This window comes from Cervus canadensis, chromosome 8 (genome assembly GCF_019320065.1).
Source record: "Cervus canadensis isolate Bull #8, Minnesota chromosome 8, ASM1932006v1, whole genome shotgun sequence".
In the NCBI taxonomy this organism is placed as follows: domain Eukaryota; kingdom Metazoa; phylum Chordata; class Mammalia; order Artiodactyla; family Cervidae; genus Cervus; species Cervus canadensis.
Genome location: NC_057393.1, coordinates 12,571,562 through 12,599,182, shown reverse-complemented (window position 1 = coordinate 12,599,182; position 27,621 = coordinate 12,571,562). Strand labels below are relative to the sequence as shown.

The following is a 27,621-nucleotide window of genomic DNA, read 5'->3' as shown; positions in this document are numbered from 1 at the left end:
ACCTGAATCCAGAGTCAGTGGGCGACCAGGGAGAAAGCCAAAGATAAGACTCCTGAGGTGTCACCTCCAGTCTGCCCCTTGACTCAGCTGATGCTGCTGCAGGGTCAACCTCAAAAACTAACACACCAATTAGTGTGCCTGCTCAGTTATGCTGACAATGCAGTCTCTGTCCTTGGACCCACACACCGGCCCGGGGAGGGATGGTTTGCCTCATAATAACAGAGGGTATCAACCCACAGCAGTAACGATCAGCCCAGCTCCCATGCCTGATGTCATGATGTTGTGAGTGTGGTTGGAAATCCTGAGAATAATCTTTCTCCTTGTTTGACTCACTTTTCACTATTGATTTGTAATTTTCTTGATTGTGGCTTGAGAATGTGGTCTGTATGATGGCAGTTCCTTGGTATTTGTTGAGACTTGCTCTGGGTTAGTAAGTGATCGATTTCTGTAAATGTCTCACATTGGCTTGAAAATACATGTTTAAATGATAAATACAGGGTTAGGGTTCTCTATGTGTTCATCCAATCAAGATTGATAATGATGTTGTTCTGATATACAGTCCACCAGAGCTTTCACTTTCCAGAAAGCTGTGTTAAAATCTCCCTCTAAGACTGTAAATGTTTCCATTTCTTCTCCTAATTCTGTCTTACTTTCTGTATATTCTTGAAATAATGTTGGTTGAGGATCCTCATCCGAGTGTACCTTCCTGGTGAATTGTTCCCTTCGCATGAGGTGTTGAGGCTCTGGTTTTCACTAATTTTGTCTAATGATCGACTTGTGTGGTGGTCCAGTGGTGAAGAAGCCATCTGCCAATGCAGGAGACACAGGTTCGATCCCTGGTTTGGAAAGATTCCACATGCCACAGGGCAGCTAAGCCCACGTGCCACAACTACTGCAGCCCACGTGCTCTAGACCCCACAGTCCATAACAAGAGAAACCACCACAGTGAGAAGCCTGTGTACCACAACTAGAGAGCAGCCTCCACTTGCCGCAACTAGAGAAAGTCCAGGTGCTGCAGTGAAGACCCAGCACAACCAAAATAAATTTTTTTTAAATGGTCTGATAATGACATTGCCACGCCGTCTTTCTTTGGGTTAGTAGTTGTTGGACGTCTCTTTTCTCATCTCTTTCGACCTTTCAAATGTCCTTAATGCTCTAGATGCACCACTGGGAGCTGCACAAAGTTGGATTCAAATTGTAGTTGTTTTATTCTTTAATCCAGTTAGAGAATTTCTTCAAGATGTCAAGTGCAATCTCTTTACCTATGCTTTGGTGACTAAAATACTCAGATTTCCTCCTGTCATCCTATTTGGTGTTTTCTATTTACTATGCTTTTTCTTTGCTTCTTTTTTCTCCTTTCCTGCTTTCTATTGGATTAATCATTTTTTTTTTAAAGATTCCTTTTCTACTGATTTCAAAGGCATATGTGTTATTTTATTATTGTAGTTAGCTTATATCACATTTTAATATGAATTCTTTTATTGATTGATGATTGTTTGATTTGGCTGCATCAGGTCTTAACTGCAGTACATGGGATCTTTATTCCGGCACATGGGCTTAGTTGCTCCACGGCATATGGGATCTTACTTCCCTGATCAGGGATTGAACCCATGTCCCCTGTATTGCACAGTGGATTCTTAACCATCGGACTGCCAGGGAAGTCCCTTAATATGAATGCTTAGCAACGTTTCGAGTTAAGCCACATCGGTATCCTCCACCTCAATGACACAAAGACCTCAGAACACTTTGCTTCCAGTCCCACCAACCTCCGCTTTCTTCAGGTTGTTGTGATCTAGCACTTTAGTTCCACCTGTTTCTGAACCCCTCAAACTAGTTCTATTTAATCACTGGTTTGTATACAGTCAGAGCTTATTTAGGCTGACGTGTGTAATTATCAAATTATTGTCTTACAATTACTTCCTATAGCCTACCTTTTCCTTCTGGGTTTAAACTACCCAATATAATCCACAGAGACCTAACTCTATTCACTGTACAGTATCACTTTACATACAAACTTGAGTATCTGTGGATTTTAGTGTCCATGGGGGATTTCTGGAACTAGTACCCCATAGGTGTATCTCAGGACCCCGTAGTATCATGGGAAAACTGTATATTCTATAATAATCCTTCCGAAAAGGATCCATGAGTGTTAGAGTGCTAATTTCTCTGTCTGAACATGTCTTTTTTTGTGTTCCCTCTTTGCTGGCTGTATAATTTTTGACTGACAGTTATTTAGAGTGGTGTCTTTATTACACAGTCCCATTGTCTTCTGGTTTCTTTTTTTTCTAAATCTGCTGTCTGCTCAATGATTGTTTTTTTGTTTGTTTGGTTTTGGTGTTTTGTAGGTGATTAAGTCTTTTTACTTTAAAGATTTCTCTTTGTTTTGGTTTTCTACAATTTTACTCATTATAAATAAGTGTAGATTTACTTATTTCTACCTCCACAGGACTCCTTGTCCATTTTCAGTGTGAAGATTCTTGGCTTTCATCAATTCTAGAAAATGCTCAGCCATTATCCCTACAAATATTACTTCTCTCTTATTCTCCCCATGTTATACATCCTGGGAGGCCTATTAGATGTATATTGGACTTCCTCATTCTCTCTTCCATGTCTTCTAACCTGTCTTTCCTTCCGCTTATTATTTTGTATTGTATTTGTGATAATGTCATCACTAATTTTCTCTTTGAGTCTAATGTACTATTTAACCTATCCACTGAATATCTTTATTTCAATGGCTTTTCACTTCTATAGTATTAAATGCAGTTTTATCCAAATCTTCTTTTCCTCTTATTATTATATTCTGTTCTATCCTTAATGCTTCTTTTGATCTCTTTTCTTTCTTTAGTATGTTCAAATTTTCTCAGGTTCTTAAAATACAAGTTATGCATGCTGTCTCTTCCTCATATGATTCTTCATATTCTTTGTGATTTTGGATTCTGAGTCTATCTTCAGTGACCCCATGGACCCTGAATTATGAAATAATTTCTAATAAAAGGCTTATATTTGCTTCCACAAGGTGTCCCAGAGGATGTAATAATGTAATATTTTACACTAATACACCAACTTGAGAAGTTTTCTACCATGTATTTAAATTTAGACTCTACACTGAAAAGTGTCATAGGCACAAGGCTTCAGTTTTTTATCAACTTGCTTGGTTGACTGAATCCTAGACCCAAATATGTATATGTTGAATGAGGTTGAGATGCCAAAACTTCCTTGGGATACTGTAGAGGAGGTTGTCCAAAGGCTTGGGAGGTTGGAATACCAGAGCAGATCTACTGTGTAATACTTTCTCTCTCACCCCTGGGAGAATGACTGTGAGCCCTGGGAGGATCTGGAGGACACTCCCTTCATCAAGGCTTTGAGAAATACTTTGGTGGGGATTTCTTGGCATCCTTAAAGGTCTCCAGAGGGGATATTCTCTGGAGATAGATATCCCCTCTATCCCAGAGGGGATAGACCAGGAATGACAGTGGCATCAATCTCAATTTCCTCAGTTCAACAGAGAAGATGAAATCCTAGAGAAGCAAAGGCCAAGTGATGGCATTTAATCACCAGAGACAAGGTTGGCAAGATTTCTGTAATAAGCAACAGAACCAAGTGTTCCTGATCTCACAAGCAGAGCTCTTTGGTGTTAGTTAAAGATCATGGTCATCATAGAGGTGGTGAAAGAGATGGGCACTCTGCAACTTACTTGATTTGTATAAACAGAGAAGTTCTAGATCAGGTGAGCAAAGGTTTCCCTTGAATGAGCACAGAAGAGTCACAGCCCTTCAACTCATTGCCGTACTTGGGCCAGACCTGGTCCACAAACCCAGACCCTAAATATACTGCTGCTTCACAAGCCAACCCAGAGCTTGATGCGTAAGACAACATCATTTATTCTGCTCATCAGTCTGCATTTTGCACGGGGTTCAGTAAGAACAACTGATCTCTATTCTACTTGGTATTATCTGGGACAACTCAAAGGCTGGGGGCTGGTATCATCAGAAAATTCATCCAGATGTCTGATATTGTAGCTTAGAGGACTTGAACCTGGAACAGAAACAGCTGCAGCCCCCCAACCACCTCTCTCTTGTTTAGCCTCCATGTGTGGTCTCTCCAGGATGGCAGCTTCGGAGTAGCCATACTTCTTCTAGGTTGGCTCAGGATGCCCAAGACACATGGGGAGAGAGAAAGAGAGACAGACAGATGACTCCAGATGGAAAGAAACTAGATCATTTTTTATAGCTTAGGCTCAGATGCCAAGAAGCACCACTGCTGCCTTCGTATTAGCATTCTCCAGAGAAACAGAACCAATAGGATATATATAGATAGGCAACAAAGGATTTTTATTATAGGAATCATCTCACATGGTTATGGAGGCCAAGAAGCCCCACTGTCTGCCATCCACAAGCTGGAGAACCCGGAAGCTGGTGGAGTAATTCAGTCTGAATCCAAAGGTCTGAGAGTGGAGATTGGCGGTGGGCAAGTTATGAAGGTGGGGTCATGGTGTAAGTCCAGAGATGAGTTTGAAAGCCCAAGAACCAAGAACACTGGTGTCTGAGGACAAGGGAAGATGGACGTCTCAGCTCAAGCAGAAGTAATTCACTGTTCCTCAGCCTTTTTGTTTTATTCAGGCCCTCCATGGATTGAATGATGCCCACCTACCCTGAGGAAGCCCATCTGCTTTGCTCAGCTCACCATTTCAAACGCTAATCTCACCCTCATAGACACACCCAGAAATAATGTTTCACCAGCTCCCTGGGCATCTCCTGGTCCAGTCAAATTAACACATAGTATGAATCATCACAGCCATGTTCTGTGTTTTAGGACTAAGACCAGTCCGTATTCAAGGGACTGTATCACAGAGCCTACCACTCAGTGGAAGAGTCTCAGCATCATATCATTAAGAGTGTGTGAGATGAACTACATTCGACACAGCAATGTTTGGAAATCACGATCGGCCTCAGTCCCTTGAAAAAGAACTCTGCTCCTCCAACAAAGTGGGTAAACACTTCCTGTGCATTGGAGAAGGAGAAATAACTAGACTTTTTAGAAACTGCCATCAGTGTTCAGTCGTATCCAGTGCTTTGCAACTCTATGGACTGTAGCCCTCCAGGCTCCTCTGTCCATGATATTCTAGCAGCAAAAGTACTGGAGTGGGTTGCCATTTCCTCCTCCAAGCGAACTTCCTGACGCAGAGATCAAACCTGTGTCTCCTGTGTCTCCTGCATTGCAGGCAGATTCTTTACCGCTGAGCCATCAAGGAAGCCTTTTAGGAATTACTGGGCATTGTTCTGAACCTCCACCAAAGTAGCCATGACACCATGGCTCAGCAATACGGACGTGCCCTCCTCAAGGCTATAGACACATCACCATCCCCCAATAGCCAGTAATCTGGGGGCACGTTGATTACACTGAATCACTTCCATCACAAGAGAGGCAGCACTTTTTTCTCATTGAAATAGAATCTCTAAAACATGGCTTTAGACAGATGAATGGATAAAGAAGATGTGGTATATATATATACATATATATACAATGAAATATTACTCAGCCATAAGAAAGAATGAAATAATGCCATTTGAAGCAACATGGATGGACATACAGATTGTCATACTAAATGAAATAAGTCAGAAAGAGAAAGACAACCACCACATGATATCATTTATAGGTGAAATCTAAAACATGACACAAATGAACCTATCTACAAAACAAAACAGTCTCAGAAACAGAGAACAGACTTGTCATTGCCAAGTGGAAGGACAGTGGGGGAGGCAGGGGCTGGAAATTCGGGATTAGCAGATGAGAACTATTGTATATAGAATAGGTAAACAAGGTCCTACTGTATAGCACAGGGAAACTATATTCAATATCCTGTGATAAACCACAATGGAAAAGAATATGAAAAATAATGCACATATATATATATAACTGAATCACTTTGTTGCACAGCAAAAATTAACACAACACTGTAAATCAACTATACTTGAATAAAATACATTTTCTTAATTAAAATAAATAAATAAATATGAATTTGTCTTCCCTGCTGCCCATGCTTCTACTAAAACCACCCTCTCTGGACTTAATACCTAAGCAACAGGCATGGTATTTACTTGAAAGCCAATGTAAGGAGGAGAAGGTGACTTCCACAAATCAAAGTACAACATGGTCAAGTTGTAAAATGAATTATTTTATCTTTGTCATATCAAGGGTCCTCTCTGGCAATCTGAGATGTTGCATTTCAGGGAGGAATTATTTAAAAGAATCCTTCCCACCACAGCACAATTGAATTTATTACAAAAAATTAGCTGAAGGAAAAATAAAACAATTTCTGATTTATTACAGAAAAACACTTCTTCAACTGTCCACCAAGCTGTCTACAAGTTGCAGACCTGAAAAATATGTTGACTATTTGATTTCGTTTTCTGAAAAGCCCATCCTCACTTTTATTCACACAGCCACACTGTAAACAATGCCCAAGGTCTAGCGCATGGCACTGGACACTAAATAAATCTGAACTTTTCCCTGGAAGTCGAAGCTGTGCACGGTCAAGATTCTTGGCAGGGAATCTGCTTTCCACCCATTTCAGACGGACCCCTGTCTGGACCGTGGCCCCACTCCCTGCCTGTGACTTCCCAGCCAGCTCCTGGCCACCCTCCAAAGGCCAAGGCGCACCCTGGTGTCAGTTCTGTCCCTGGCAGACAGAACTGCCAGGTGTTGGCGCTACAGCCTCAAGCTCTCTCATCCCCCCAGAAACAGTTCTGTCTGTCGTTCTCTTGGCCTGAACCAAATCATCGCGGCACTGCCCAAGCCCAGCCTCATTCCTGAAGTAGGAATGTTGGCCTCTGGGGCTAGATCTGTATGTTCTCTTTAAAAGTCTGCTTGTGAGGTACGTTCTGACCCAGGCTGTCCCTGAGAAGCGTGAGCAGCTGCAGAAGGGGTCTCAGTAGGTACCTGTACTCCTCTCTCCCTGGCTTACTCAATCCTCCCTCCTAACCACCACCTATGGTCTCGTGGTCTATGTGGGCTGACAGAGGAGCAGGGAGGTCCTGCTGAGCAATGGGACAGTAGCAAGTGGCAACCACATAGCACATAAGTATAAATGTTGTTGTTCAGTCACTAAGTCATGTCTGACTCTTTGGGACCCCATGGACTGCAGAACGTTAGCCTCCTCTGTCCTCCACCACCTCCCAGAGTTTGCTCAGATTCATATCTATTGAGTCGGTGATGCCATCCAACCATCTCATCCTCTGCCACCGTCTTCTCCTTTTGCCTTCAGTCTTTCCCAGCATCAGGGTCTTTCCCAATGAGTTTCACATCAGGTGGTCAAAGTGTTGGAGTTTCAGCTTCAGCAACAGTCCTTCCAATGAATGTCCAGGGTTCATTTCCTTAAGGATTGTCTGGTTTGATCTCCTCTATGCAGACAAGACAGCCACCAGCAGCTGCGGACTCACAGCATCCCAAGCAAGCAGTGTCAGTGAGATGAGCCCTTCTATCCTGCAACATTCTCACATCAGTTTCAGGCAAGAATCTGATTGGGCCTGTTTGGGTCACATGCCCACCATTGAACCAATCTCTGTGGCCAGGGGGTTGGGTCCTCTGATGATTGGCCAGCCTGTGTCATATGCTGACCTCTGTGGCAGGGGCAGAGCTGTGATTGACAATCCTACCATGCCCACATGGCCTTGAAGGAGTTCCCCAGAGGAACCCAACAAAGGAGCATGGGAAGGCATGTTGAGCATATAGCACTCACTTCCCCAGTCTACTGCCAAAGGCTTCACTGAGAAGCCACATATGAGCTGGTTCTGAAGGCTGGGCAAGACTTTACTAGGGGAAAGCAAGGAGGGGAGAGGGAACAAGTGTGGACAAGTGTGACTCTAGAGAATGACTGAGGAGAGAGCTATAAACTGAATTTGTCCCCCTTCCATCAAATACATATATTGAAACCTAATCCCCATTGGGAAGGTATGCCGAGGTAGGACTTTTGGGAGGTGATTAGATCATGAGGGTGCAGCCCTCATGAATAAGATTAATGCCCTTATAAAAGAGGACACTAATGAGGACACGGTGAGAAGAGAGCCATCTAAGGGCCAGGAAGAAGTCCCCCCACCAGACAGCAAATCTGCTGGTGACTTGATCTTGGACTTCCAGCCTCCAGACCATGAGAAACAAATTCCTGTTATATATACGCCACCCAATCTATGGTATCCTGAGCTAAGACAGGAAAGCAGAGAAGACACCCCTGCCAGAACTCCAACCCTAAGCATGTCCAGGCAGTCAGCATTCATCTTTGAGCTGTCAGGGGTCACATGAAGTATTTTTTCTGGTGGCTAGACAGTGAATTTCATTTGGCTCCAGGAAGGGAGCTATTCATTAGCAAATGTCACAGCAGTGGACATCAGGGACTCTGACAATGTATCCAGCATCCTGGGACACAACTCCATCACCCTGAACATTTCCCTGGGAGCCGGGGCAAGTGGAGCAATTAATGGACAGCAGAAGACACACCCAGCAGGGCTTCAGTCTGCTGAGGCAAGGGAGGAAAGTCCCAGCAGAGTCAGGACCCATGGGTTAAGAGCAGCGGCTTTGGAGTCTATTAACCTGGAATCGAAGTCCCTTCCGGCATTTGCTGGCTGTGTGACACTGGACGCATTGTCTTCCCTCTCTGATCCTCACCCTTCACACCTTTAAAATGGGATTACCCATAACCCCTCCCCCCAAGCTTGTTGGAGATTAAATGAGGTAACAGGATAGAGCTCATAGCTGGACATGTTGAACCACAGTGATTATTACCTGTTTGTTCCACAGTGATTATTAGCTGGTGGTTCTGAGAAGGGAGAGAAGCCACATAAGTACATGTGCCTACATGATTGATACTCCAAACTGTGTTAATCATTTTCTAAACTGTACTATACGTTTCCTGTCTTCTTAAACAGAGTAATTGAAATTTAATACTTTTCTTATAATTCATAGTTCCTCCGTTGTGTCCGACTCTTTGTGACCCCATGGACTATACAGTCCATGGAATTCTCCAGGCCAGAATATTGGAGTGGGTAGCCTTTTCCTTCTCCAGGGAATCTTCCCAACCCAGGGATCGAACCCAGGTCTCCAGCATTGAGGGCAGATTCTTTACCAGCTGAGCCACAAGGGAAGCCCTCAGAATCAACATTACCAAATAATTACATCCTGTCATCATATGGTAATGTCTATAATATCTTTAGAGGTCACTGGATGCAAGTGGGCTATTTGTCCAGATGCTAGATGGTCCAAGCCAAGGTGACTCTGTTCTAATCGTGCCTACATCAGCTTTTTGATAGTTGACTGGTCCCTTCTCTCACTGTCAGGTTCTGTTACTGATTTTCACTGCTTTCAACAGGTACCACCCAACCCATCCACATGTCCTCTATCATGACCACCGTATAGTCTGAGCCGAGAAACCAGATAAAGAAAGGAACCTGTTACAAAACCTGTATGTAAAGTAAGAGTTAATAGGATCCCAGCGAGGAGCTGACTCTTGTGCACAGCTAAAATGCTCTCATAGAGTTCTCTGAGATAGTTACCTAAAGCCTACTAGCTTCCCACTTCTTGGCCTCATCCTGGATGGCTGAGGTTTGAGGGGGTCAGCCCCCTAGAAAAGTGACCATCCCTATGCTCAGCTGATGTGACTTCCAACGTGGGGGTGCTTCAGAGTGCTTTGTTTTTCAGGTACATGTAGAATCAGAATCACAGAAACAACTGCCGTCTTCTTTTAGTATTCTTTTTTAGAAGTTAGACGAGATTTCGTCTGAGTCGAACTTAAGTCTCTGATGCACTGAGTGTCTTGTTCCAGCCTGAAGGGACCACTTTGTGAGGACGATGAAGAAGGCATCCTGAGGAGAGCCCGTGGCTCCTAACCTCATGATGTTCCAGCTCCTTCTCCGTAGAGCACTTGTTTCCGCTCACCTGCTTGTTCCCAGCACCTTCATCCTGCTGCCACGGAGCTTCCCTCACCCAGCAGCCATGTGCAAAGTCCCTTGATGTGCCAGGCACTGGGGTGGGCGCCAGGGGTCCTTGCCTCCAGAAGCCCCCATCGGGTGAGGAGAGCAGACAGGTAGGAGCAGGTAGTCCTTCCTTCCTTGTGACCAGGATGTAGCAGGTACAGAGCTTCTGGGCACTTAAAGAGGGTGACCAGGTCATCTCAGTGGGAAGGGGGAAGCTTTACCCAAGAAGGGCCATTTGAGCTTAGCCTTGAATGCAAAAAAAGAGAAAAGAAGGATATTCTTGGCAGAAGAAACAGTTTGTACAAAGGTGTGAACATCCACAGCTTGTCTGGAGCCAAGGGAGGGCTGGACAGAGACTAAGCCCAGAGTGTAAGTGTTGCATCAGCGGGCAACCACCATCATAGAGAGAGTTGGAGCAGGAGCAGAGAAGGAATGAATCCCCTGAGGTCCTTACACATTGGCCAGGGCCAATCTCAGGAGAGCCCCCCAGTCCTGCTTTCAGGTTCAGGGACTCAGGGTCCCACAGCCACTTCCAGCCCAGGCCCAGGAGTATCTTCAAGCGCTTGTGACTGCCTGCTGGAGGTAGTACGTGCAAGCTGACCCCTGGCCCTGAGTGAGCATCTCCATAGAGCAGCTGATCCCCTGGCCAAACAGGCTAAAAATAATCTCGGGTAGCTTTCCAGACCAGACTCTGACGCATTCAAACCAAAAAGATTCAAAGATTTGCACAGTTGATGAAAACTAAAATATCAACAGGCTCCTCCAGCTTGAGGAGCACTTTGCCCAGGCGGTGATTCAGCAAGAGATATTTGTTCAGTGAGCACCTGCCAGACACCAGGAGGAGGAGGGCCGGGAGTTTGACACCATCCCTGAAATAAACCATGGTTCATCTTTAGAGCAGCTGAGAAGAATGAAGCAGCTCTATATATACTGACCTGGAAAGCTCCTCTGACATATTAAATGGAAAAGCAAATTGCAGAACAAGAGACTTCCTTAGTGGTCCAGTGGCTAAAACTCCGAGCTCCCAATGCAGGGTTGGAAGGCCTGGGTTCAATCCCTGGTCAGGGAACTAGATCCCACATGCCACAAAAAAAGATTCTGTGTGCTGCAACTAAGACTCAGCACAGCCAAATAAATTTTTAAAATTGTTTTAAATTGCAGAACAATATATAGGATCTCAGATACACTAAATTTAAAAGAATATGTGTGTGTGTTTGTGTGTCCATTTAAATGTATAGTCAAAGACTTGGGATATCTTACAACAACCCCATGCAGTAGGAGTACTAACCACTTTCAGGCAATGAAATTATTAAATTTCTGTGTGGTTAGGTAATTTGATCATATGGCTAATAAACTGTTGAGCTAGAATATAATAATAACCACCACTAAGATTTATATAGCAATTTTTTTTCAAAGAGCTGAAATGCTACACACTAAACTCATTCATTCATTTAACAAACCTGAACTGACTATCTATTGTGTGCCTGGCTCTACTTCAACCGCTGGAGGTAAAATGATGAACAGTACAAGTGAAATCCCTGTCCTCATGGCACTCATAGGCAGGGAACACCTCTGGGAAGATAATGATGGAGGGTGGGGTTGGGAAAATGAAAGAAAATATTAGCTTTGTGTATACCGTTTGAATTTTTCATAATTGGAATTTACCCGCTATTTGAATAATCGAAATTTGTTTGTAATGTTTTCATTGAAAATGTACCTTTGCCTCGGAAGGTATTTAATTTTCAAGCCTACTGCACAACGGCTAAGAATTTCTGATAACTTGTTTTAATTAGCATAACAGTAAAGTGAGTGCCTGGAGTAGGAAATGGCAACCTACTCCAGCATTCTTGTCTGAAAAATTCCATGGACAGAGGAGCCTGGCAGGCTACAGTCCAGGGGGTCACCAAGAGTCAGACACGACTGATGACTGAGCACACACACACACACACACAGTGCATTCAGAAAAGTAAAACATAGATACATAACTACTTGCAGCAGCAGAGTGGGGAGGAGAGGGAAGTGGAGAGAAAGGGGAACTTCTCTACGCACGAGCCACTATGCTAAACCTTAGGCACACATCATTTTGTCTGATCCTTACAACCATACCACGAGGTAAGGACTATACCAGCTTTCTTGTTTTGTTTTGATCAAAGATTTATTTACTTATGGCTGAACTGGCTCTTTGTTGATGTGCACAGGCTTCTCACTGTGGTCACTTCTCTTGTTGTAGGCACGTGGGCTTCAGTAGTTGCGGCCCACGGGCTTAGCTGCTCCATAGAGTGTGGAATCTTCCCTTCTGCATTGACAGGCAAATTCTTAACCACTAGACCACCAGGGAACCCCCTATACCTGTTTTATAGATCAGTTGTCAACCAGAGGAGATTCTGCCCCCAAGAGACGTGTGGCAAAGTCTGGAGATGTTTTTGCTTGTCACGTTGTAGGGGAAGGGGCGGTTGCTACTGGCATCTAATGGATAGAGGCCAGGGCTGCTGCTGAACATCCTACAAAGTACAGGGTGCCCCCCCTCCAGCAAAGGAATTATCCATCCAAAACTGTCAGTGGTGCTGAAGTGAAGAAACCCTGTTACAGATGAAGAAATTGAGGTTTAAGGGAATTGCATGCCCAAGGTCACATGGCTACTGTGGCGGGCAGGAGATGACCACCCAGACCTGTGGACGAGGAGGAAGTGACAACCCACTCCAGCATTCTTGCCTGGGGAATCCCATGAACAGACAAGCCTGGCAGGCTGCAGTCCACGGGGCCACAAAGACTCAGACACAGCTGAGCACAAGCACAATAGGTGGCAAAGGGGAATTAAAGCTGGAAATGGAAATAAGATTGCTGATCCATGGATCTTAAAATAGAGTAGCCTGGATTACCCTGGTGGGCCCAGCATAATCACAAGGGTCTTTAAAAGTGGAAGGGAGGCAGGAGAGTCAGTATCAGAGAGACTCAACTGGCCATTGCTGGCTTTGACATGGAAGGTCTGTTTGGCTCTAAAGCATAGCTCTTGACACTACACTGGAAAAAAAAAGAAGGGTGGGGAATCTTTGATAACCCCACAGCCCAGGGAGAACCACTCTTAATATTCCAGAATAATACTATGGTTACAAATTACATCATAAGCATTCTACTATGTCATTAAAAATGAATAGAATACCCAACTTTCATTGACTTTATTATAATTCATTACATAAATGCACCATTATTTAACTGCTCCCTCTTATTTGACCATTAAGTTGGTCAAACCATTAAGTTTCATTCTGTTACTATTACAAACAACCCTGCAGTAAACATTTTGGCTTGAGTTTCTGACTGCTGGGTAAGAATAACTGATTGGGCTATTTCCTTAGAATAGATTCCTAGAAGTCAAATCATCAGTCTAATGGGTATGAACATTTTGAGGCTCTTAACAGATACTGCCAATTGTTCTCCAAAATGATAAGTACAGGAAAGAATCCATTTCAAATTCTTGAAAACCTGAAGGATTTTTAAAAATCGTTTCATAGATAAAAAGTTTCCTGTTTTAATTTGCTTTTCCTTGGTTGTCAGTGGAACTGAAACTTTTTCTCATATATTTAAAAATCATTATGTCAACTATGAATCATTTGTTCATGTTCTTTTTTTTCCCTACATTTCTATTTATTTGTTAATTGTTTTTTTTAATTTGGCTGTAGTAGGTCTCAGTTGTGGCACATGGGATCTTTCTTTTTTTAACCCAGGCCCCCTGCACTGGGAATGCAGAGTCTTAGACACTGGACCATCAGGAAGTCCCACAAGTTTCTTTATATGTGTGATTTTGGTTTTAAACCACTCAGTTTACAGCTGTCTCAGTAGCACATCGTCTGAATAACTAAATCTTTAATAATTTTGATCTTTGGCCAGGCAAGCTCCTACTCCTACCCATCCAGCCCTTTTTCCCTTCAAGAGTGCATTATCTTTCTTGATCTTTGCTTATCCATACAAGTTTTAAAGTCATCTTGTCAAGTTTGACACATGTGCACACATACAAAGTTAGGATTTTGAATCTATAGATGAATTTGGAAGAACTAACAACTTTACAATAGTGAGTTTTCTAATACACAAACAGTATATCTCTCCTATTTAGGTTTCCTTTAATGTCTTTCAAATAAAATTTACAATTGTTTCCATAGAGACCATGTACATATTTTATTATTAGAATTATTTTTCCTCAAATAGGAGAACTTATCTATAGTCATCTGGATCTGGTATTTTTCTTTGTAGGGAGATTTCTTAGTGCTAGCTTAAGTGACATTTTATCATTTATGTTGTTGGCAATATACCAACAGCAAGCACTTTGTTTCTGTTGGTGTATTGAAATGCATGAAAAGTGTTAATTGGTTGGTCATATCCGACACTTTGTGACCCATGGACTGTAGCCTGCCAGACTCCTCTGTTCATGGAATTCTCCAGGCGAGAATGCTAGAGTGGGTTGCCATTCCTTTCTACAGGGGATCTTCCCAGTATACATTGATTTTGTATTCAGGAAACTTACTAAACTCTGTTATTTCTTCTAAAAGTTCATTGTAAATTTTAAATATAATACATTATTACATTTCCAAATGTACAGGATTTTTTTTAGAATTTGTATTTATTACAACATGGCAGAAATATGATATGATCCCTGGGAATTTACTGAGGCTTCCTATATGGTCAGTAATTGGTCTGTTTTGATAACTGTCCCACGGGTAAAGAATGTGTTCTCTGTTGAGTATAATGCTCTATAGATAGCTAATGCTCAAGTATATTATTTGTATGGTTCAGATTGTCTGTACCTCCGATTATTTTTGTTTGCTTGATTCTGGAAAAGATATGCTAAATTTTCCAAATATAATTTTTCAGTTTTTTGACTGCACTGGGTCTTCATGGCTTCACAGAGTCTTTCTCTAGTTGCAGTATGTGGGCTTCTCATTGTGGGGGCTTCTCTTTTTGCAGAGCGTAGGCTTAGCAGTTTCCCCGGGCCATATGGGATCTTACCAGACTAGCAAGCTTCTCTTATGTTTTCTACAAAGAAAATGTGACCTGTAAATAATGGCAGTTTTGTTTGTTCCTTCCTAATCCTTATAATTCTACTTTTCTTGCCAACCTGCACTGGCTAGGACCTCTGATACCTCCAGTACTATACTGAATAGAAGTGTTAATTATAATGTTGACTGTAGGGTTTTATAGACATGCTTTATCAGTTAAGGAAATCTTTTTCTAATTTTACAAAAAATTTTATCATCACTCTATGTGAATTTTATCAAATTGCTTTTTATTGAGATCTTTTTTTATTGTTCTTTTACTATGTTAATATGGTGAATTGCATTAACTGACTTCTTTGTTAAACCAATATTTCACTCTATAGGTCCATCTGCATTAGAACTGATAAATTATCTTTTGTTTTCCCCTTCATTGCTAAATTTGATTTGCTGATATTTCAGATTTTTGCATGTATCTTTACAACTGAGCTTAGCTTGTAATTTTCCCTTCTTATACTTGTTATTTTTATATCAGGCTATACTAGTCTTATAAAATTAATTAGAAAATGTTTTTTCTTTAGCTAACGTCTAGAACAGTTTGCATAGGATTGAAATTATCTGTTCCTTGAATGATAGAACTTTTCTTTAAAGTCATCCGGATCTGGCATTTTCTTTGTGACAATTTTTTTAGGTGGCCAGAGCATGAGGCATACAGGACTTCCCCCACCACGGATTGAACTGGGGCCCCCTGAAATGGAAGTTTGGAGTTTTAACCACTGGACTGCCAGAGAAGTCCCTGTTATGATACTTGTAACTCTGGTTCAGTTTATACAGTGTTAGAGGACTACTGTGGTTTTTAAATTCTTCTTGAGTTTTTGCTTTCAGTAATCTTTCAATTTCCTATACATTTTCAAATTTAAGAAGCAGCTAGTCACAAAATTTTCACTTTGTCATGTCTTTTTTTAAGAAATAAACCCTACCAAATAAGTTAATTTTGTTTTTTATTAAGAACAAGGTTTTTGGTTCTGTGGATCATCTGTCATATTTTTTGTTTTCTATTTCATTCATTCCTTCACTTTTCTGTATCAATCTTTTCAAATTATCTTCTATCATTATTTTTAAATTTATTCATTTTTAATTAGAGGATAATTGCCATGTTGTGTTAGTCTCTAATTTCTTCTACCATTTTCATGACTTTCACTTTGATCATGCTTTCTTTTGTAATATTTATTTTTTCTTCACTCCATTTCTTTACATCTACTATATATAGCCCCTATTTTCCTTTAACAGTGGTGCTCAACAGATTTTAACACACATACTTAACCTATCAAAATTATTATCAATGTTCATAACTTCAAACTGATCCACAGTGTGGGAATGATGTGAAAAACAGGTGTGGGGGCAACAGATAAAGTAAGAGTCGTCATGGTCATTTAGGGTTCTTTACACTGGGACATTTACTTTTGTAATGCTTAAAATTTTCCCTAAGTGAAAATTGTTAGAGTTAGTATCTCTACTCTCCTGGGTGTTGGAATCAGAGCACAGGATTTTAGAGTGCTTTCCTCCAGTCACTCCCCCGTGATGCACATGCTGCTGTGGCTTGGTATTTTTATTGAAATTGGCTGTTTATTTTGACCACAAATTAAATAACATCATCATAATCATTATTTTTAATACGCCACTTCCTTTGCTCACCATCCCTTCTTGCAACTCAGACCCTCAGCAATTATTTCCCATCTGCCTGAGGGACACACGCACACACACACACACACACACAAGGCTCCTCCACCCCATAGCGTCCCCTGTACCCTGTCAGGTCCTGACTGGCAAAGGAAACCTCAGTTCACCAGCCCGGTTGACTTCTAGACATGCAAAGGTCCTGGGACCCATGTGTGTTGGTTGGATGCCCCTTGCCAAGGTGTCCCAGAGTCTTCTGTACTCCTCATGTGGGAGGCAGAATAATGTCCCCCACCAAAAATGCCCACATCCTAATTCCCAGACCCGAAGGACTATGCTACTTTCCATGACAAAAGGAATTAAGGTTCCATGTGGAATTAAGATTGCTAATTAGATTGAGTTTAGATCTAATTAGATCATCATTAGATTAGTTTAGATTGCTAATTCGGTTCAGTTCAGTTCAGTCTCTCAGTCGTGTCCAACTCTTTGTGACCCCATGGACTGCAGCACACCAGGCTTACCTGTCCATCACCAACTCCCGGAGTTTACTCAAACTCATGTCCATTGAGTCAGTGATACAATCCAGCCATCTCATCCTCTGTCATCCCCTTCTCCTCCTGCCTTCACTCTTTCCCAGCATCTGAGTCTTTTCAAATGAGTCAACTCTTCACATCAGGTGGCCAAAGTATTGGAGTTTCATCTTCAGCATCAGTCCTTCCAACGAATATTCAGGACTGATCTCCTTTAGGATGGACTGGCTGGATCTCCTTGCAGTCCAAGGGACTCTCAATAGTCTTCTCCAACACCACAGTTCAAAAGCATCAATTCTTTGGCGCTCAGCTTTCTTTATAGTCCAACTCTCACATCCATACATGACTACTGGAAAACAATAGCCTTGACTAGACAGACCTTTGTTGGCAAAGTAATGTCTCTGCTTTTTAATATGCTGTCTAGGTTGGTCATAACTTTTCAAATAGGGAGATGATCCTGGATTATCACGTGGGCCCAATATAATTACAAGGGTCCCGAGAAGTGGAAGAGGAAGGCAGAAAAAAAAATCAAAAGAGTAATGGCAGCATGGAAGGGACTTAATCTGCTGTTGGTGGCTTTAAAGAAGGAAAGACAGCCAAAGGGATGCAGGCAGCCTCAAGAAACTGGAAAAGGCAACAGTTTCTCCCCTAGATTCTCCAGAAAAGAACACAGCCCTGCAGACAACTTGACTTTAGCCCTGAGATACATTTCAGATGTCTCACTGCCAGAATGGTAAGAAAACAAGTTTGTACTGTTTTAAGCCACTATGTTGGTGATCATTTGTTACAGCTGCAATAGGAAACTATTATGCCTTCTTCCAAAGTTATCATCATCTGTCTGTCTGTCTACACCCCATCAGAGCATGAGCTCTATGAGCTCAGAAGTATGTCTGTCTTATTCACATTCAGCCCAAGGCCTTGATGGTGAACAAATAAATCTGAGAGCTGGAAAAGGCTAAGAAATCACTTAGGCCACCTAATTTTGTTTTGTTGTTTTTTTTTTTAATCTTGAGTTTATATCCTGTCCCTAGGTTTTGGTTTTAACAACTTTATTGAGGTAGAATTTGTACCCAGTTTTTTGCTGGCTTGTTTTCTGGGGTGTGTTTCGGGTTTGTTTGTTTTCTTAGCCACACCACATGGCATGTAGCATTTTAGTTGCCTGACCAAAGATTGAACCCCCTGCATTGGAACTGCGGAGTCTTAACTACTGGACCCGCAGGGAAGTCTTGGCCACCTCATTATTTTAAATGAGAGAAAACTGAGGCCCAGCAAGGGGCAATCATCTAAAGGCACTCAATTTGTACCAGCCTGGACCACCACCCTGCCTTCTGGTTCCTAAGCCATAGAAGCCCCAGGACAGGCACAACTGCCACCTCATCATCAAGGGCAGGCACTGTCAGGCACAAGAAGACCTAGGAAACTCGAGACAGCTGGGGAAAAGCTAGCGTAAGGCAGGTATGATGGAGAGAAGACGTCTAAAATGAGTAATCTGAAAAATGTTAACCCCAATGGAGTTTCTCATCCACTACAACTACTAGGGCAGAACTGCGCCCAGCACCCACCTGATCGGCTCAATTAGACACTTCTACCTGAAGCTTAAACAAGGCCCACAGGCACATAGCTAATGGCAAACTGAAGGCCTGCTTTCAAGAATCTTAGCACTTCACACTTCTGGTCAGAGTGAAAGCTTTGGGCAAATTAGGAAAAGGCATTTCTTCCACAGGGCTTTTCCTCTGTCAGAATATTGTCATCATATACTGATTTCATTAGAAAAAGACTTTACTCCCAATTTGCCAGAAAACTATCATAGAAGCACTCATACATATATCAATACAACCACGTCTAGGAAGCACAAGGCATCACCTGAGATGGGAAGCCCTTGCACAGTGCACAACCTACAGAACCATACAGAGCAGCCCTGCTGGGTCTCATCCCCTTCCCTGACCTCGTCTGCCCCCACCCCATCCCTCAGGCCCGTTGGAGAACAACCTTACCCTCATAGTATACCATTTTATGTCTAATTCTTCCACTCGGGGCCCCAGTCTTTGCACCTCTCCCCTTGCAGACAGCAGGGACTGAAGATGAGCAAAGAGAGCTCACAGTCCCAGTTAGAAAGAAGGTGAGGAGGTAGGAAGACAGGAAGTGGAGAATTCTAACTCAGTATCCACAGGCCAGGAGATGGTCGAGGAAGTAGGGTAGCTCCCAGCTCAGGCCTTGGAGAAAGCCATCCACTACCCACCGGGAGATGCTGGACACACTTTTTTTGGGGGGTCGGGGGAAGGGGGGGCTGTGCTGGGTCTTTGTTGCTGTGCGCGAACTTTCTCTAGTTGCGGTGCGCAGGCTTCTCATTGCAGTGGTTTCTCTTGTTGTAGAGCACAGGCTCCAGAGGGCACGAAGCTTCAGTAGTTGCGGCTCCGGGGCTTTAAAGCACAGGCTCAATAGTTGTGGTGCATGGGCTTAGCTGCTCCACGGCATGTGGGATCTTCCCAGACCAGGGATCAAACCCATGTCTCCTGAATTGGCAGGCGGATTCTTTACCATCAAGGCACCAGGGAAGCCCTGGGCACACTTTTTAAGCCTCCCCAAACCTTGTTTTCCTTTCTGTGAAAAGGGTATGATTATAAGACTGTTGGAAGAGTTTAAGAAACTACGAGCTTGGGACTTCCCTGGTGGTCCAGTTGTTCAGACTCCGAGCTCCCAGTGCAGGGAGCATAGTTTTGATCCCTGGTTGGGGAATCCTGCCTGCTGCGTGGCGTGGCAAAAAAAAAACAAAAAAACTATGAGCCTGTGAGGGCTCTGGATGTGCCATCTGTTGTTATTGCTGTTATTATCAGCACCATCAGCCCAGGGACAGCTGCCTTTCAGGCCCTCAGCTTCCAGGCGTAACTTGCTTTAAACAAAATTGGAACCATACTTGCCGGGAGGTGGAGGGTGTGTGACAAACAGAACGGACTACTCGCTGTACCAAGTATCCACTATAGAATAATATAGAAAAGTCCACACTGCTTTTGAACGAAATTGATTTTGTTGGGGAACAATCTCTGACATGATAGATGGGCCCAGTTTGGCCTTGAATGTCCCCTTCTGCCTCTCTCAGCCCCTGCCTGGCTCCTGGCCAGCCTCCCCCAGCTGTGCCCAGAAGCCCAGGGCCAGAGGATGACCAGGTGAACCCAAGGAAGCACAACCCAGCTTTGGAGAGGGACACATCTTTACATGTGAGCTCAGCCTCAACTCACGGATAACACGACGGCAATCCCAGCTGGCCCTTGTGAAGCAGTTATATAGGAGGTACCGAGACGATGCTACGAAGCACCTGGTCTGATGGTCATGGTGTTATCAATACTAACATCAGCTGGGAGGCTTCAGCACAAGGCAGGCTGGGTAAGAGAAGAGCCCCACAAAGCTCCTGTTCTCAGTCCTCTGGATTTCCTTCCGTCCCCCGTGCACGTACACACACACACACACACACACAATGCTGACATGGTTGTCACCTCCATCTGGCCAGAATGGGGTGTCTCACCTTCTTGACAGAATTGCCAAATGCAATTTTTTTATATTACTATATCTCAGTTGGGCTTCCCAGGTGGTGCTAGTGGTAAAGAATCCGCTCTGCCAATGCAAGAGATGCAGGTTTGATCCCTGGGTCGGGAAGATCCCCTGGAAGAGGAAATGGCTACCCACTGCGGTGTTCAGGTCTGGGAAATCCCGTGGACAGAAGAGCTTGGTGGGCTACAGACCATGGGGTCACAAAGAGTCGGACACGTCTAAGCACAGCACATTTCAACTAGACTGAATTCAGCTGCAAGCAATACCTGACTTGCCGTGGCTGAAACAATAAAGATGCTTAAATATCTTGTGTAACAAGTCACAGGACAGCAACAGAAATGTCACCGAGGCTTCATTTTTCTAAATAACTTTTCCAGGCAGTCATCAGTATACCAGCTTTTTGTCCCGAAGACTTAGCTTTGTCACCTCTGGGCTGCCTCAGATTTTCAATCTGCCAGCGACTGGAAGAAGGTGAGGTTACTGCTTTTGTATTTTTCTGAAGGAGCAAACTCTCTTCCAGAGCCTCCCTAACACCCTAAATGTAACACCCCCCTTACATTTCAGGACCCAGATGTGGGTTACCAGCCCTCTCCTAAAAATATCGAGGAACAGGGGCTGTTTCTGCTGGCTTACATCTATCACAGCTCACCTCGCCAGGTCAAGAGAGAGACTTCATAAAAGTAAGAAAGCAGGAAGGAGAACATGGCCGTCCCTCTACATAAAGCCCCTTCGTTGACGGAGGAAGGAACTGGAGCCCAGAGTGTTAAAGTCCCTCATCCAAGGCCACTGAAGACTTTACAGAAGGACCAAGGTAAAAACCCAACCACTGGCCCAGCCAGTTCCTGCCACGTCACCACAGGGCTTCTCACCCCACTGTGGCTGACCCTAAGCCCCAAAGGGCACTCTGAGCTTGGCCAGAGGCATGACGTGGACAATGTCAAGACCATTAACAGAAGTGAGCCAAATGCGCCCAAATGCACCTCCAGGCCCCAGGGCCGTGTGGGGGCTGGGGCCGTCAGAGCACTTCCTGCCCCTCACAGGAGCTTGGCAGGCGGGCCTCGGGAACCCAGAGCCTGACAAACAGCATCTCTGTAGCCGCCTGGACCCCCGCCAAGCTGCCTCATTCCCTGGGGCTGACCTCATGTTTCTGAAGCGCCTCAAGCCGCCCGAGGTCTGCGTGTTGCCTCTCCTGGCTCAGTTCTGCTGCCAGCAAAGGCAACGGCCCAGGATGGGGGCTGGGGGCCACGTGGAGAGGTGGACACCCGGAGCCCAAGCATCTCACGGCTCACCCCTGCCCCGCCTGTGGCACGCAGGCCCTGGCCCAGGAGAAACGGAAGAAACACTGTCTAACCTCTGAGATGAGGGCTCTCCTGCTCTGTCTTCTGCCCCAACCACCTGAAGGTGTCCCTCTAGGAAACTTTCACACGTGGGCTTTTCTGTCTGTTTCAGTCCGGCCTTCTGGAAGGGGAACCAAAGGCAGTCAGACTTCATCCAACAGAGGTACTGAGCACATCTCAGAAATCAGCTAAAGAGCCTCACAGAGAGCTAGAGAGCTCATCTGAGGTCTGCACTTGGTGACAGAAGTAACTGCTGATTGAGCCAAGAGCTGGGGCAGGCACGCACTCTAGCCTCTCTGGGGTCACTGACAGTATACTGAGGTGCAGCATGTACCTCCTCCCCTGCCAAAAAAAAAAAGAAGCCTTCATGCCCCTGACCTTCGCTTCCAGACACTCTTTCAGGGCAAAACACCTACTATGGGCAAGGCTGACAGCAGATGAGGTGAGTAGCCTGGGGAAAGAGCATTGAGGCAGGGCCCAAGGATGCACCCCTCCAGCTCTCCCCAGGACATCTGCCTCACAATTAACACCACCCATTCACCCACCCAGGCCGCAGCTCCCGATAGATCGAGGCACTTGTTCCCATTCATGTTCACTTAAAAGCGTTTATTTCCCTGCAAATTCAGAAGGGCTAAAAAATCCACATGAGAAAGGAAAGAAAGCCTCTCCTAGTTGCCATTCTCTTTGGTCTGACCAAGGGGAGCTGGCCCCAGCCGCTGGTGGCTTTAAACTTTGCTCGCAGAGGTTTTTCTAGGAATAGTAGCTCGCAGTCTTCAGAGCTTGAAAAGTCCGCATACCTTGAAAGTACACAGGCTGCAGGGCTGCAAGAACAGAGTGGAATTTTCCATTTATAGAATAATACTCTTCATACCACTCTGGGGGCCAGCGTTCTCGTGGTAAGAGCTCCGAGTTCAGTGTCAGCAAACCCACCACGCTTCTGCAGGAGCCCCACGCCAGCCGGGCCCTTATATTTATTTTTGGTGGGAGACAAGAGGAAATAAAGGAATAGCTTTTCAGCTTGAGTGCCAACACAAACTTGGAAAAGGAACTGGCTTGGCAAGTGCTGAATATCACTGCCTGGTTTGAGGACTTAAATCAACCATCAGGGAGTAGGAGGTGAGGAAGAGGCTGAAAAACATACTTTCCACCCCGGCATGTAGACAGGTGGCCAGGACAGGCATCACGTTACTGCCTCAAGACCTTCCCTGTCCCTGCTACGTGGCCCCTGGATCACGCCTGAGGGCAGGGGACCAAACCAACAGCAAAAGGCCCCATCTTGCTTCTCTTCCTCCATACCCCTGTGTGCTATACTTGATTTCTGCTGATGCACAGACAGACAGACTCAAAGTTTGAAATAGATTCCAAATTCACGGTGTAGAGGAAAGGCCACCAAGCCAGTCATGAAGAGGCCTGAGTCCTCACTCTGGCAGTGACAAATTCACTGTATGGTCTAAAGAAGCCTTCTCTCCTCTGGGTCTCATTTTCTTCATCTATAAAGTAAGATCGGATTGAATGATCCCAACGATCCCCTTCACTGCAAACATTCGGACTCACTCGTCATTCTACTGTTAACCCGAGCCAGCACTAGGTTCTGGGCATCCCCACGGGACCACTCTAAACCTGCTGGGACATATCCAGACCCACCCACTAAGGACAGCTGCAACACCAGTCTCCCAACCCTGTTCCAACAGACAGAGCTCCTCCAGAGAGAGGAAGGAAAACACTGCCACGCCCGATGAAGCCAACCCAGCCTGCCAGCTTAGAGGAGAAGGCATTGTCCCCGCCCCTCAGCACCCTACAGGAACTCGCCTCCTACCTTTTCCTACTTTGCATATTTTAAAAAACCGTGTTGCTCCTTCTCCTGGGAAGGGTATGGCCATCTCGTAGCCACCTAAAGTCTTCTGATTTATTTTCCACCGTTTTTACAAAAGTACTGTATTCATTTCAAAGTATTAAATGGTGGCGCTGAAGTGGCCCCTGAATACGCTTTGTTATTTCAATTGCACGAACACCTCATATTTCAATACGGTCCCCCCACCCCAGGGGCAGGGGGAGTGAAGAGCTACACACACTTAGAAACACACACACACTGATCACTCTCCTAAGGCCCTCACCCCTACCTGTCTGTCACCAGCTATTGGCCACCAGCTGGTCTCGGAACACCTGTTGGGATGCGCTACAGTGCTGCTGTGGGAAAGTTATGTGTCCTTCCACTACTTACGAGGTAAGAACCGAAACCTCTCTCAAGCTCTCTGAGGTTTGTGCGAGGATTCCACCCAGTTGAAAGCTCTCCAGAACGCTGTGCGAAAGGAAGTTACTTGATTGCTGGGCGGCTCCCACTTAAAAACTGCATCGTTAGCTCGCACCAAGTCTTGCCTCCCCATCTTTCCTTGCTGATGCTGATGAGAAGGAGAGAGCAAACAAGGGGTTTCTCAGAAGGCAGAAGGCTGGCTCAGGGTACTAAAAGCTTGGGAGGTGGGTTTCACCCCCAAGCCGAGGGAGATCCAGGACTGGTCACCTGTTTCAAACCCCGGGAACAGAGCTCAGGCGAAGGCGGGCCCCAGCATCCGCCCCTCCCCTCATCCCCCTCCCCGCCCAGCTGCGCGGTAGGGCACGCCCCCTCCCCCGGATTCACCAATCAGCGTCTGGAGCGGCGCCCATGGCGCAGGGGGCTCTGGTCAGCAGCCAATTAGCGTAGCGGCCCGAGGCGGCGCCTGTCCGCCCCCTCCCAGAATGAAAGCTGCCCCGCAGCTGGCTAGGCGGGCGCAGCGCGTGGGGTGCAGGAGCCTCGCGGGCCGGAGCAGCGCGCGCTCACTGCCCGCCCGCCCGCCCCCCGCGCGTCCGCCTCCGCTCCGCCTCCGTCCCGGGCGCGGGCGAGGTGGCCCGGGCGGGGGAGGGCAGGGGGCAGGGCCGCGGCAGAGAGGCTGCGGGGCGGGGAGGAGCGGGGCCCGATAAAAGGCGGCGAGGCAGCCCCACCCCGAGGCAGGCCGGCGGGCAGGCTCGGCTCGTCCCTTCCGTCCGGCCCGCGCCGGCGGCGGGGAGGTGGCGCGCGCGGCCCGCAACCCGCCCATGGAGGCTTTCCCTTGGGCGCCCCGCTCGCCCCGCCGCGGCCGCGCCCCCCCGCCCATGGCGCTCGTGCCCAGCTCCCGCTACGTGAGCACCCAGGGCCCGGCGCACCCGCAGCCCTTCAGCTCGTGGAACGACTATCTGGGACTCGCCACGCTCATCACCAAGGCGGTGGACAGCGAGCCGCGCTTCGGCTGCGCCCGCGGCGGGGACGGCGGCGGCGACGGCTCCCCGCCCTCTTCTTCCTCCTCGTCGTGCTGCTCCCCCCACGCGGGGGCCGGGCCCGGGGCGCTAGGGCCCGCTCTGGGGCCTCCCGACTACGACGAGGACGACGACGACGACGACAGCGACGATCCGGGGTCCCGGAGCCGCTACCTGGGGGGCGCGCTGGAGCTGCGCGCGCTGGAGCTGTGCGCGGACCCTGCCGAGGCCGGGCTCCTGGAGGAGCGTTTCGCTGAGCTGAGCCCATTCGCCGGTCGCGCCGCCGCCGTGCTTCTGGGCTGTGCACCCGCCGCCGCCGCCGCCGCGGCCACCGCCGAAGCGGCGCCGCGAGAGGAGCGGGCCCCGGCGTGGGCGGCCGAGCCCAGGCTGCACGCCGCCTCCGGGGCGGCCGCCGCCCGGCTGCTCAAGCCCGAGTTGCAGGTGTGTGTGTTTTGCCGGAACAACAAGGAGGCGGTGGCGCTCTACACCACCCACATCCTTAAGGGACCCGACGGGCGGGTGCTGTGCCCCGTGCTGCGCAGGTACACGTGCCCCCTGTGCGGTGCCAGCGGCGACAACGCGCACACCATTAAGTACTGCCCGCTTTCCAAAGTACCGCCGCCGCCTGCAGCCCGCCCGCCGCCGCGCAGCGCCCGGGACGGCCTGCCCGGCAAGAAGCTGCGTTAAGGGCCCGGACCCCGGTCTGCTGCTGCCACCTGATGCCACCAGGGTAGCCGCCCGCCCACTCTCGTGTTTGGTCTGCGCACCATCTCTTCCCTCGCTGCCGGGGAGTGTGGAGCTCGTCTTGGTTTTTCCAGAGGAAGCCGACGGTACTATTTTCCTGTCGAAGAGCGGTTGAGACTAGACGTTAAAATCTTGATTATGTTTCTAGTTTGTGCACATCCAGACGGTGAAGGCTGGGTATTCCACTAACTGAAATGTGGCAACTTAGAGGCGCTGTGGTTTATTTATACGTCGACCTATTTTAGATGCGCATCAGTATGAAATTGTCTCAATCTAATCTTGGATGTTTAATTTTATGAATGGAGGCACTTTACTAGGTCTAGAATATTTTTTTAAAAGCCTCTCAGCTGAACTTAAAACAGGCGATTTTATGGAGTGTCAGCAAAATGACTATTTTATTGTTTGGAACAATTAATATTTCTGTTGTCCTTACCCAGTTATAATTCCAGGTGAAGCCCTGCCTGGTAGCATCATTAAGTGAAGAGTTGGTATACTTTACAGTGTTAGTTTGGGTGGGTGTTCCCTCCTTGTGGCTTGTTTTTGTCCTAGCTGGAGATGTATAAAATGTACAATTTGTAGGTAGGTAGAATACAGCTCATGTACCAGATCTTTTTATTAGTGAGCAACTACCGTTTTCCCCCTTTAAAAATAGTGCCAAGTTATAATTGTGTATACACTTAAATGGTGCTGTTTAAAAAAATTGTGTATTTATACAGTAACAGTATATGAATTCATTAACCATGCCTTTAACTCTACTACTTGGCTTTTTCTTTATGCCCCTTCCTATTCTAGTTCTTCAAAAATATGTCATACTTAAGATCAAAAGGGTGCAGTATTAATTCACTCTGAATTGCTGCTTTCAGGGTCTCTAAATAGTGGCAATCTCATTCCAGCTGTTGCCTCTCAGACTAAATGCAAGATGGAATCCTTTGAGCTCCGGAAGGTTAATGGAACAACTGGTGTTCAGGAAGGTTCCACTCTGGACTATGTCAGATTTAAACCATCATAGAAGTTCTCAAACCAGTATAGGCACCAATTAAAGGAACTGGGGGGGGGGGGGGTAAGACAAGGAACAACACAGCCTCCCTCTGTTGTGTTCCCATTCTCACTGGAAGACAACCCTTCTGGAATCCCACCAGTTATTTTCATCAGTGAGATTAAATCTAATCTTTGGGCAAAGGTGCTTGACTTCTACTTTAACCTCCCATCTTCATTTTCAAGTCCACCATAGTGAATACCACATCTACCATCAGAACAGACACAGAAGGTAAAAATGGAAATGAGTTAACATGAAGTCATCTAAACTGTACAAAATCACTATCTGAAAAATAACAGCAACAGACTTAGTCTTTAGAGGTCCCAGGATAGCTTAGCTAGGTTATTATAAATTAGACTGCCTTCATATTAAACAACTCCCTCCATTTTTTGAACACTTCTTTGAAAATCTAAGAAGCTGCCATAATAACTGAGATAGCTATGAGCTTTTTTGGTCAAAGGGTGGGAGAAGAGGGGGGCACACAAGCAAACCATTCATTTCTTGGTCAAGAAAAAATCCTGTTAGTCTAGCTCCAAA

The 27,621-nt window shown here is 45.9% G+C and overlaps 1 protein-coding gene across 1 annotated transcript; it reads left to right on the top strand.

The window, feature by feature from the left end:
* Positions 1-24,678: 24,678 nt before the first annotated feature.
* On the top strand, positions 24,679-27,227 carry NANOS1 (nanos C2HC-type zinc finger 1). The gene has a single exon (XM_043475314.1). It carries the CDS (start codon positions 25,107-25,109, stop codon positions 25,989-25,991), a length of 885 nt encoding a protein of 294 aa, XP_043331249.1. The 5' UTR covers positions 24,679-25,106; the 3' UTR covers positions 25,992-27,227.
* The last annotated feature ends 394 nt before the right edge of the window (positions 27,228-27,621 follow it).